The sequence below is a fragment of the Quercus suber genome, unplaced genomic scaffold (genome assembly GCF_002906115.3).
Source record: "Quercus suber isolate HL8 unplaced genomic scaffold, Cork oak 2.0 scaffold_70, whole genome shotgun sequence".
Classification (NCBI taxonomy): Eukaryota; Viridiplantae; Streptophyta; class Magnoliopsida; order Fagales; family Fagaceae; genus Quercus; species Quercus suber.
Window position 1 is genome coordinate 1,260,132 of NW_027069535.1, and position 11,383 is coordinate 1,271,514.

Genomic DNA, 11,383 nt, shown 5'->3' on the forward strand with positions numbered 1-11,383 from the left:
TGCAGTAACACAGAGTTTAACAAAATCTTCACTCTAAACTTCAGATTTGGCAAATAAAATCAATCTGTAAAGAAAAAAGCTTGCTAAAACATGCAAATCAGAATCAATTCAAACACAAATACACTAAATGGACAAAATCTAATACGAAGTATGAGATTAGTAGAAGGGAAATCAGACCATCCTAACCTATCAGTTTGTTCTAGCAGCTCTTCTTGGAAGTTACCCAAGTGTTGTAATTGACAAAGATCTCAACAAATCTGTAATTTCAATAGAATTACAGGGTCAGAATTAAGCTTTCAGATTTAACTATTAAAATCATGGGTGACACTCCCAATATCTTCAAAACAGAAGGCAAATATGATAAATTAGGTATAAAATATTAAATTATATGAAATAAAATTCTTGGTAAATTAACTTAATAACTAAATAGAATAGACTGGAAATAACATAAGAAAGGCAGAATTTTTTAATAATAAACAGATTTTGAAAATTAACAAAACAAAACTCACAAACATAATAATAAATGATTCTAAAATACATTCATAACTGATTGTGCATGATGTGTGGAGAGCAAAACTTCATCTTTCTTTGAATTATAAGTTGAAATCCAAAATCAAAACAGCCCAAATATACTAATTTGATGTGAGGAGAGGAAGGAAGGAAGGAAGACAGAGAGGCTATCGTTAGAAGCCTAAACGAAAGCTGAAACCGTAGAACAGGAAGATGAAACCGTGAGTGAAACAGTAGAACAGAAGCTGAAACCATGAGAATCAAAAAGTGGGGAAGGGGAAAGGGAAGGGACTAAACCTGAAACAATGAAACAAAACGTGAGACTGAGAGACAGGAAGTTGTAACCGTGAAAAAACATTAGGTTTGACAAAGGGTATTAGTTGAAAAGGCTTTGGGTGTGGGCTTGGGCTTTATAAAGGGTTTGGGCTTTATAATGGAATTAAATGTAAAAGAAGTGAGCTTTAAAGTGGAGACATGGCTGGAAATAATTTTAGTTTTATTAGGATTTTAAAATTGATAAAATGTATTTTAAAATTAAATTAAAAATTCAGAAAAGATGATGGAAATGATGTGTCTGCTGACGTGGCTTAATGTGAGCGTAGCAACATTAAATGCTACGCTTCAGCTTTTAGTAATATATAGATGTCTTAAGAAATTTTGGATTCGATGAAAGATGGATAAATTGGATTTCAGAATGCATTTCAACTACCTCTTTTTCTATACTCATAAATAGCTCCCCATATGGATTCTTCCAACCACAAAGAGGTCTAAGACAAGGGGACCCTCTTTCCCCATTCCTATTTATTGTAGCAGCAGAAGTGCTATCCAAACTCTTGCAAAAAGCTGAAGAGAGTAATAAGCTAAAAGGTATCAAGCTTGCTAAGGGCTGCCAACCAATATCTCATCTCCAATTTGTAGACGATTTGTTTATTTTTGGGAGGGCAGAGGAAGAGAATATAAGGTCCATCAAAGAATGTCTATCCACTTATTCTTCCTGGTCAGGGCAAAAGATAAATTCCCACAAATCTACCATGGTTTTCAGCAAAAATCTAACTAGTTGGCATTCTAAACATTTGCTAGCTGGGAGTATGGGTTTGAAAATTGAAGGGTCAAAAGGAAAATATTTGGGCTGCCAATGTTGATAGGAAAGTCAAAGAAAGGTACATTTCAAGAGGTGGTGGAAAGAGTGGAGAAGAAGTACCAAAGCTGGAAAGTTAAGATACTCTCGTAAGTTGCTAGAACCTCCCTAATTCGCACAGTTACCTTAGCCATGCCATCATATGTTATGTCCTCTCTCAGACTCCCAAAAGAAACAACTAAGAAGCTTGATGCTTTAAATAGGAAATTCTGGTGGGGTCCAAAGGAAAATGGTTCCAGTTGTTGCATCCTGAAGAACTGAGATTCTATTTGCAAACCCAAGTCCATGGGAGGTCTAGGCCTTAGAAAAAGTGAAGATTTCAACTAGGCTCTACTAGCCAAACTAGCTTGGGAGGTCTAAAAAGATGAGGATAAGCATTGGATAAAAATATTTAAAAGAAAATATCTAAGAGGTGGAAGTTTTTCCAATACAAGGTCACCTAAGCAAGCGTCTTGGATTTGCAAGAGCTTATTTAGTTGTAACAAGCTCATTAAGAAAGACATGTGCTATAAAGTGGGAGATAAAAGAAGTATTAACATATGTGATGACCCTTAGGTCCCTAAAGAGCCAGATTTTAGACCAAGACTCAAGGCTGGGGTGGCTCCAAACAACTTGCTAGTAGCCGAGCTCATCCACCATGACTCAAGACAATGGGATAGAGAGAAAATTTTTGATTTATTTGAGACTCAATCAGCTATAAGGATCCTCAATATCCACATTCCTAACTCCTCTAAGTGTGACACCTTATGCTGGGGACTAAGTCCATCAGGTGAGTTTACTGTAAAATCAGCATATATGCTAAAAATGCAACAAAATAGCACCTCACTGGGGCTAATGCATAAAGAGTATTGGAAGATGTTGTGGAAGAGTAAAATGCATGAGAGGCTGAAGCTTCTTCTTTGGAGAATAGTTTGCAAATCTCTTTCGGTTTGGGAGATTCTTAGTAAAAGATTTCCAATTCCTAACATAAGCTGTCCTGTTTGTGGGGAAGAGGTTGAAACTGTTGAACATATCTTTATACGTTGCCCCATCACAGTTCAGGCTTGGGCCAACTCAGTTTGGCCCTTAAACATGGTTGTTTTCAAAGATATGAATATTGATCAGTGGATAAAAATTATAATAAATTCAACAGAAATGTTGAAGATCCAAGGCAAGGAAGCAAAGGAGTTTACTCTTTTTGTAGCAGTTCTCTGTGACCAAATTTGGAAGAATAGAAACCAAACAGTGTGGGGAAACCAACCAATAGACTCAATCAAGCTCTCCCTTCAAATAAATAAGGTATTTATTCAGCACAAACAAGCTTGGCAATCGATCCTTGGAGAAAAAGAGAACCCTCCCTCATGGAAGCCTCCTCCTCTTGGATGGATCAAATGTAACTTTGATGCAGTAGTGAAGCTTGACAAGGTGGTGTTGGTAGTGGTTTGCAGAGATAGCAACGGATCCATAGTAGCAGTTGAGTCTCAAGAAGAATGCCCAGGTGAGCCCTTATGGGCGGAATCTAAAGCAGCTCTCTTAGCTGCTACTTTGGCTCGTAGAGAAGGCTTTGCTAGAGTTGTGCTAGAAGGAGATGCCCAATCAGTGATAAAAGCTATCCTAAAACCATCTACAACTCCTCACTGGTCCATCAAGGCTATTATAGAGGATATCCGTACGACTCTAAACTCCTTTGTATGTTGGAATGCCTCTTTTGTTTTTAGAGATTCTAACGTTGTAGCTCATTCCCTTGCCCAATGAGCTTACTTTTGTAATAGTTTTGGGTTCCCCCCTCTCTCTGTTGTTTCCGGGTTTGTGGATGGAGGTGTAGGCTAAATCTTTCCCATTCCCTTTCTGTTTGTATCTGCTTTCTTCTTTTGTGTTAATATATTGTCTTATTTAGCGCAAAAAAAAAAAAAAAACAATAACCGTGTAAAATATAAGTAAATGTATTTGGTAATGGCACGTCTTGTCAATTAACACCATAGATTTTCAAATTTCTACACTACCTAGACCTTTCTATTTTTCTTTTCTTTTTCTGAGAAAGTACATAGACCGTTTTTTTTTTTTGGTTGATAAGAGTACATAGACCTTTCTTTTTTTGCTGAATGTACATAGACCTTTCTTATTCTAAAAGATTTACAATATTTAAATTAAATATTCCAATATCATAATCAAAGGGGTAAATGCTTTTACACCTGGCCTAAGGTAAACTCTTTGCCTATTCATTTACAACTTTAACAAAGCAACTTCCTACTTCCGATAGTACTAGATATTTTTATAGGGACCATGAGCCAGTGACCAAGAACCCCTCTCTGTCTCTCTCTAACGGTTGATATTCTCTCTCTTTCGGTTCTCTTGCCTTTGGTTTCTCATCACTCACTTCTTTCTCAAAGAAAATAGCATGGCGGAGGCTTTGGTGGGTGGAGTACTCTCTGCATTCCTTAAGGTTGCGTTTGACAGACTGGCTTCTCGCGAGGTGTTAGACTTTCTCAAAGGAAGGAAACCCATTGATGGATTGGTGCAGAAGCTGAAAATAGAGCTGATTTCTGCTGATGCAGTGCTCGTTGATGCAGAGGAGAAGCAATTCACGAACCCAGCTGTGGAAGAGTGGCTGGACGAGCTTAAAGATGCTGTTTATGTTGCCGATGACCTGTTGGATGAGATTGCCTATGAAGCCTTGCGATGCAAACTAGAAGCTGAATCTCAAAATAACACTAGTAAGGTATGGAACTCATTTTCTATTTCTATTATTTCATTCAACAAAAGGATACAATCTGAGCTAGAAAAGATTCTGGAGAGCTTAAAAAATATTATAGCAAAACAGAATGAACTTGGTCTAAAAAAGATTGTTGGTGGAGTAACATTACGATCACCTCGATTAACGACTTCTTGCCCAGAAAAATGTGGTGTGTTTGGTAGAGATTTTGACAAAGAAGTGATATTTAAGTTTTGGCAATTAGATGATGCAAGTAGCGATGGCATTTGTGTTGTGCCCATTGTGGGTATGGGTGGGATAGGAAAAACAACACTCGCTCAGTTTGTATTCAATGATAGTAGAGTAAATGAGAGTTTTGATCTCAAAGCATGGGTTTGCGTTTCAGAAAACTTTGACAGTTTCAAGATATTAAAAACTATTCTTGAGGAGGTCACTTTCTCCCCGTGTAACATTCAAAGCTTGAATTTTTTGCAAACTACAATTAGGGAGGCTTTGATGGAGAAGAAATTTTTTCTTGTTTTAGACGATGTTTGGAATGAGAATTATAATGATTGGGATGAGTTACTTAAAGTTTTTAAATGTGGGGCAAAAGAGATTAAGATCATTGTTACGACACGCAGTGAAAAAGTTGCATCAAAAATACGCACTATTCCAATTCATCATTGTCTAAAGGAACTATCAAATGATGAGTGTTGGGTTTTATTTGCACAACATGCATTTGCAAATAGAAAGCCCTGTGAATTTCCACACCTAGAGGCAATTGGTAAAAAGATTGTGGAAAAGTGTAGAGGCTTGCCTTTAGCTGCAAAAACAATTGGGGGTTCGTTGCGTTTGTATCAAAACCCAACACACTGGAATAAGATTTTGAACGGTCATATATGGGATTTACCAGATGCCAAAAATAATATCCTTCCGGCTTTAAGATTGAGCTATCATTACCTCCCATCACATTTGAAGCGATGCTTTGCGTATTGCTCAATTTTTCCAATGGATTATGAATTTGATAAGAATGAGTTGATCTTGTTATGGATGGCTGAAGGTTTATTGCAACAACCCAAAGAAGGTAGAAATATGGAATTTGAAGAAATGGGTGAAGAATACTTTAATGATCTAGTATCAAGGTCATTTTTTCAACGGTCAAATAAGTCACATTTCTTAATGCATGATCTTATCAATGACTTGGCAAGATCTATATGTGGCAAATTTTGCTTTAGGTTTGATAATGTTGAATCCAACGAAATTACAAGAAAGACACGTCATTTGTCATATTATGAAGCTGGATTTGGCACGTCTAAGAAATTTGAGATCCCTTATGAAGCTAAGGGTTTGCGAACCTTCTTCGGAGAAGATTGGTTATCATTTAAGTTTGATGAATATAACAACGTAGGGAAGATGATAGATGATTTCTTGCAGGCATTTAAGTCCTTGCGGGTGTTATCATTGTCTAGTTGTACAAATATATTAGAATTGCCTGTGTCTGTTGGTAATTTGAAACATCTACGCTATTTGAATATTCAAGACACTAAAATCGAGCACTTGCCTGATTCTTTTTGTAGCTTGTATAATTTGCAAACCTTGATATTGTCATCATACATCATTGAGTTGCCTGGCAACATGAGTAAACTAATCAACATGCGCCACCTAGATAATAGTGATACTGAGATGAAAGAGATGCCACCACAAATGGGTAAAATGAAAAATCTTAGAAGATTACCTATTTTTGTTGTGGGCAAACATGGGGGGTCTTACATTAGAGAGTTGGGGGAGCTTCGACGTCTTTCTGGAAAGTTGTCTGTATTAAACTTGGAAAATGTTCATAGCATTGAAGATGATACAAAGGCTATATTAGAGGATAAACAGGATCTATCTAAGTTGGAGTTGGAGTGGAAACTTGACCATGAGACTAAGGATTCAGTAAATGAAAGAAATGTGCTTGAGCAGTTGTGTCCCCATACAAACTTGATTTCTCTCACTATAAAAAATTATGAGGGTACAAGATTTCCAAATTGGATTGGAGATTGTTCATTTTCTAATATGGTGTCCCTGAAGCTTTACGATTGTAAGTATTGCTTCTCCTTGCCTCCACTTGGACAGCTACCTGCCCTCAAGAAACTCAAAATTAAACATTTTGATGGAGTTTTTTGTGTGGGTGATGAGTTCTATGGGAATGGTTTTTCTACAATTAAGCCGTTCAGATCTCTTGAGTATTTAAGCTTTGAGTATATGCCAGAGTGGCAGGAATGGGTTATATTTGAAGGTGAAATTTTCTCTTGTCTTCGAGAGCTTTGCATATATTCTTGTCCCAAGCTAAGTGGGGCTCTGCCCAATCACCTTCCCTCCTTGACTAAACTTGAAATCAGAGATTGTGAGAAGCTTGTTTTTTCACTTCCTAGAGCTCCTGCCCTCCATGAATTGAATTGAAATGGGAAAATACAGTTGCCAAGTGGTCATTACTATGCATCACTTGAAACTATGAAAATATGTGGTGGTTGTGATTCACTCTGGTCATTTTCACTAGAGTTATTCCCCAAGCTCAAATCTATTGAAATGTATGACTGTGAAAATCTGGAATCACTTTCAGCATCAGGGGGATCTTATCTAGATCTTACTTCTCTCAGTTTGGGAATGATGGAATGCCCAAATTTTGTATCCTTTCCAAGATTGACAGAGATTATTATCTTTAATTGCAAAATTTTAAAGTCATTGCCTGAAGAAATGCGCACGCTTCTTCCATCTCTTGTGGCTTTGCAGTTGTATGGTTGTCCAGAACTGGAATCATTTCCTCAGGGCGGTTTGCCCTCCAATTTAGTAACACTTTGTATCTTGATGTGCGAAAAACTCATTTCCCGTCGCATGGAGTGGGGATTACAAGGTCTTCACTCTCTCAAAGTATTCAAAGTTGAGAGTAAATGCGAAGAAGTGGAATCCTTTCCTGAAGAGGCATTACTCCCTCCCACTCTTACCACTTTCTCCATCTCATCTTTTCCAAATTTGAAATCACTCAACGCAAAGGGGTTTCACCACCTCAACTCTCTTAAAAGCTTGAAGCTTTGGCACTGCAATAAGCTCCAATGCTTACCAGAAGAAGGCTTGCCCACCTCTCTTTTTGAGCTACAAATCTCTAGTTGCCCATTGTTGGAAGAAGGATGTGAAAAGGAGAAAGGGAAAGACTGGCTCAAAATTGCTCACATCTCCTACATATGTATTGATAAGAAAATAATTAGATGAGTCATAAATTGTGGAATGCTTCTTCCCAGGTACTTATTCTACACTAATATTAACTTTCTTCTGCTTATCCGCTCAATTTCGTTAATTTTCATGCATCATCAGGCCAACATCAAAATTTTGTTGGTAAATGCCAAAATACCTTTTCAAAGAACTAGGTTTTTTTTTTTTTTTTTTTCAATGCAACGTTTGATTTGAGAACCATAAATTTTAAGCCTCTTACAAGAAATCTCTTCTAGAGATTATCAATCTATTCATCAAGCATGTGGCTCCTCTAAAAATAGCTTCATCAATAGTTTAAAATCTTTTACCAAAAATCATTCTATTCCATCTAAATTTTTTTATGAGAAGCTTAAAAGTATGATTATAGAACCAATAAAAAGAGAGAAATAAAAATGCATTGCTGCATGTGGGTAAGATTCATTTTCCCATAAAAAAACATCTTGAAAAAAGAAAAAAGATAGGCCTGCTAACAAACAACTAAAATTTTCATACCACTAGTAGCTGATGGTCATTTTTCATCGTGTATGAAGTCAATATACGTTCACTGCATTGTTGATCACGCAAAATTTTGAACATATATATTTGAAGTTTGAACTAGCCAATATAGCATGCTATTCAATTTCAGGTAGACACTCTGGTAGTTGATAGCTAGTGTTGCTTCTTTACCTTCTAAAAGGAGCTGAAATACATTGCTTGGTGTGGAGGGGGACGTGCTTAGACTCTCCGAGATTGGGAATTGGTGGTCAATGTGAAGATGTGAAGTCCTCTTCAAAGGATAGGTTGCTGCTTTTGGTTCTTTCTTCTCTTCCTAGGGAGAGCGCAAAAGGTTCAGCACATTACTACTCTCTACTTCAAGAATTTTAAATTTTCCTATGGTGAGACAATGGTGCCAGAGGCAGAGTGGGGAGAAACTGACTAAATTTTTGTCTGGTGCTTGTTCAATGATAGATCAAGGCTAATCTTAAGTCAATCTCATGTCATTGCCAGAAATTACTAATATGCTTTTTAAAGCAGGAGATGCTCTGTAATTGTTAGGTTTGTTTAATTGATTTGTGTTTGTTGGTGTAAAATTTGGACATGTAATCATAAATGATTTTTAAATCTTCTTCAACTCTTATTGCAGTTTTCAGACACAAAATGTGAAAAATATTGAGGCCTCCAACAATAGTATACAACCCAAATGAACCTCCTACAATCAAAACTTCCAGCAAGCCAAATTACATCCAAGAGCTGTATTGCTGTTTGTCCTGCTAGCCATGTTCTGTTTACTTCACCTTCGGACCACCATATATCCAGTAATGTAATGTGAAGCAATGAACAGAATGGTGCCTGGAGTTCCAATTTTAGCTCCTAGACTTGCCAGAAAACATATCTTTTATGCAATTTAAAGTATCTCAGTTGTGACCATGAGTTCATGATGCCTGCAGAACTTCACCATTTTTCATGTGAGTTTGCTCAGATGTCATGTGAAATGTTCCTAAATTTGTGCGCTTTATTTTGGCTACTTTTCCAATGGTATTGAGTATTTTGCTTACTTCTAGTAATTTTGTCTCTTGTTTAAGGATTCTATGCTGTGGTCAACGCCATCACCACATGATTTGGATCTGAAATCCTCCATGGTTTCATTAATGTAGCACTTTCTCTGTCTTCTACAATCTCATTAAAACTGAAGCTGAAATCTGCTGCTACGACTTGGAAGGAGTTATAGGTATGGGTAAAAGCTTTAAATAAATTATGTAAGAGCCTTATTTCATAAGAAAATCCAACAAATTTCAGGTATCTTCATCTTCCATATGCATTGAAAAAGATATGGAATGATGTAATTGACATGATATAGTCATATATAGCTATCAAGCATTCAACTTATTTTCTATAATTTTGATCTATATCTTATGGATTCTATGCTGTGCTCATGTATGATAATTTTGGCAACTCTATTGTCAGAAAGCTTCATGTTCCATGACATTTGGCTTGGAACAAGATACCCTTCTATTGTAGAAAGAGTAAGATGGCTTATTTGTCTCTCCTCGTAGAGGCACCAAACTATTAAGAGTGAAAATTCACCTTCGGTTGGGTAGTTCATCTAGAGATATCAATGGAAGATCTTTTTGAAGAAAGGAAGATGGAATGTTCGACGAGCCTGCAAAAGAGAGAGAGTTGATTAGGAACGGTACCGATATGGCACCGACTTAAGGTTTCCGATTCTTAAACTTTGACTCCAAAGAGTTAATATAATAACTTAGAGAGTAAAAAGTAGTCTATGTGTCTCATGGAGCACATATCTCTATCTGGGAAAATTATTGTATACTCTCGGAGTACCATAAATGTGTACTCCCTCATTTCACATAAATGATGAGTCACATTAATTAAATTTATGATGAGATTCATCATTCATGTGAGAGGAAGGAGTACGCATTTATAGTACTCCAAGAGTATCTAATAATTTTCCCTCTATCTGTGAAGATGTGTTGCCTTTTATAGTTGTATCTTCTAACTGTTGGCTATCTGTCAATTAATGTTGTACATTTATATGATTGGTGTAACGGTTGGCCATTTAATTTGGCAATGATTATTCATCCGTTGCTTGGTCGTTATTCTTCCATAAATGTTGGCATTGAATGCTAGTTCTGGACGATACTTATCATTTATTGATCTTACTAAAATGTCTTTTGATTTAATAGGCATGTTGCTGTTGGTAACAGTCATTTGTTATGTTATTAAATACCCTTATCAATTGCGCTTTTCATTCATCGTTGGACAATCGGTGGTGGAAGATGGTCTTCTTGTATGGGTGGCCTTTTAGGTAAGATCATCCTTCTACATGGAAGACTTTTATGGTCTTCTACTTGAATGGAAGACTTTCCTTCTTTTTTTTTTTTTTTTTTTTTTTTTTTTTTTTTTTTTTTTTTTTTTTTTTTTTTTTTTTTTTTTTTTTTATCTAACTGTAATCATGCCTATTCCCCCAAGGCCATGAATCCCTACCATTCGAATATCATTTGACTCAATATCTAAAAATGATTCTATGGCATTGGCAAGAGAACCTACTCCAATAGGATTGTTAGAAATAAATAATCGTGTGCGATTTAATTTGGTGTCTGATATCTTTTTAATAATTTCTTGGATAAAGCATAAGAGATGTTAAATGAGGTCAATTAGTTGGAAATATAGATATGAAAATAAACCAAATTGAAGATATCTAGTTTTGTACGTTACAACATACACTTGAAACAATAAAAATAAAAATAATGACATATAATCCATGCATTTGAGAAGCATCATTAATATTAATACTTATTTTTTTGGCCAAGAAATCAGATTAAGGCTTTTAGCAAGTAGTTGTTTGGAAACGGTTTTTAGGTGAGGAAAGAAACGTAGTAGAAGCTCACGCTTCTGTGCTTGACCCAAATGGGTTCCCTGGAATACTGTGCTTTTGGAATGTGGCAGCTGTGGTTAGACACAAATAGATTTATATTCTCTCAAGCCATTACCTCTTTAAGTGAATGCATCTATCACACAAGTAATTAAGCTAGAGAGTTCCATTTTCTCACAGCTAAAAACGTTCTAAAACCCCCCATTGTAAAATATATCAAATGGAACCCTTCTCATCTTCCCTTTGTCACTTTAAATACGAATGGAAGCACTTAAGACAACCTAGGCAAAGTGGGGGTTGTTAGATATGGTCTTCACATGGCTTGGGAGTTGGGTTTCAGATTTGTTTGGAAACAGAATATACTCTTGTTATTCATCTACCAACTTCTCAATCCAATCCTGTTGTTGGAACGTCTATGATTGTTTTTTATGCGGGACCTTCTAGG

At 36.3% G+C, this 11,383-nt stretch overlaps 3 protein-coding genes and 1 long non-coding RNA gene across 7 annotated transcripts; 3 read left to right on the forward strand and 1 right to left on the reverse strand.

Moving 5' to 3' along the window:
* Positions 1 to 6: 6 nt before the first annotated feature.
* Positions 7 to 886, reverse strand: LOC112000403 (uncharacterized). The gene is made up of 3 exons (XR_010628874.1): positions 808 to 886; positions 548 to 702; positions 7 to 257 (listed from the first exon to the last, which is right to left on the reverse strand). It is a non-coding gene; the product is annotated as an uncharacterized LOC112000403 (long non-coding RNA).
* Positions 887 to 2,452: 1,566 nt separating this feature from the next.
* On the forward strand, positions 2,453 to 3,382 carry LOC112000408 (uncharacterized). Its single transcript, XM_024032531.2, has one exon. It carries the CDS (start codon positions 2,453 to 2,455, stop codon positions 3,380 to 3,382), a length of 930 nt encoding a protein of 309 aa, XP_023888299.2.
* A 521-nt stretch (positions 3,383 to 3,903) lies between these two features.
* Positions 3,904 to 10,269, forward strand: LOC112000410 (putative disease resistance RPP13-like protein 1). 4 transcript variants are annotated; one of them, XM_065773179.1, is made up of 5 exons: positions 3,904 to 7,597; positions 8,194 to 8,603; positions 8,692 to 9,013; positions 9,131 to 9,276; positions 9,513 to 10,269. In XM_065773179.1, exon 1 carries the CDS (start codon positions 4,026 to 4,028, stop codon positions 6,759 to 6,761), a length of 2,736 nt encoding a protein of 911 aa, XP_065629251.1. In that variant the 5' UTR covers positions 3,904 to 4,025; the 3' UTR covers positions 6,762 to 7,597; positions 8,194 to 8,603; positions 8,692 to 9,013; positions 9,131 to 9,276; positions 9,513 to 10,269. The 4 variants fall into 4 exon arrangements, with proteins under 4 accessions (XP_065629251.1, XP_065629252.1, XP_023888300.1 ...); XM_065773180.1 differs by having other exon boundaries at positions 8,194 to 8,394; positions 8,517 to 8,603; positions 9,131 to 10,269; XM_024032532.2 differs by having other exon boundaries at positions 9,131 to 10,269.
* On the forward strand, positions 6,813 to 7,568 carry LOC136067408 (putative disease resistance protein At3g14460). Its single transcript, XM_065773201.1, has one exon. It carries the CDS (start codon positions 6,813 to 6,815, stop codon positions 7,566 to 7,568), a length of 756 nt encoding a protein of 251 aa, XP_065629273.1.
* Positions 10,270 to 11,383: the final 1,114 nt, after the last annotated feature.

Bases quoted from the DNA above. Each gene is read 5' to 3' on its own strand.
- LOC136067408 (XM_065773201.1), top strand. From the start codon at position 6,813: ATGAAAATATGTGGTGGTTGTGATTCACTCTGGTCATTTTCACTAGAG.
- LOC112000410 (XM_024032532.2), top strand. From the start codon at position 4,026: ATGGCGGAGGCTTTGGTGGGTGGAGTACTCTCTGCATTCCTTAAGGTT.
- LOC112000408 (XM_024032531.2), top strand. From the start codon at position 2,453: ATGCAACAAAATAGCACCTCACTGGGGCTAATGCATAAAGAGTATTGG.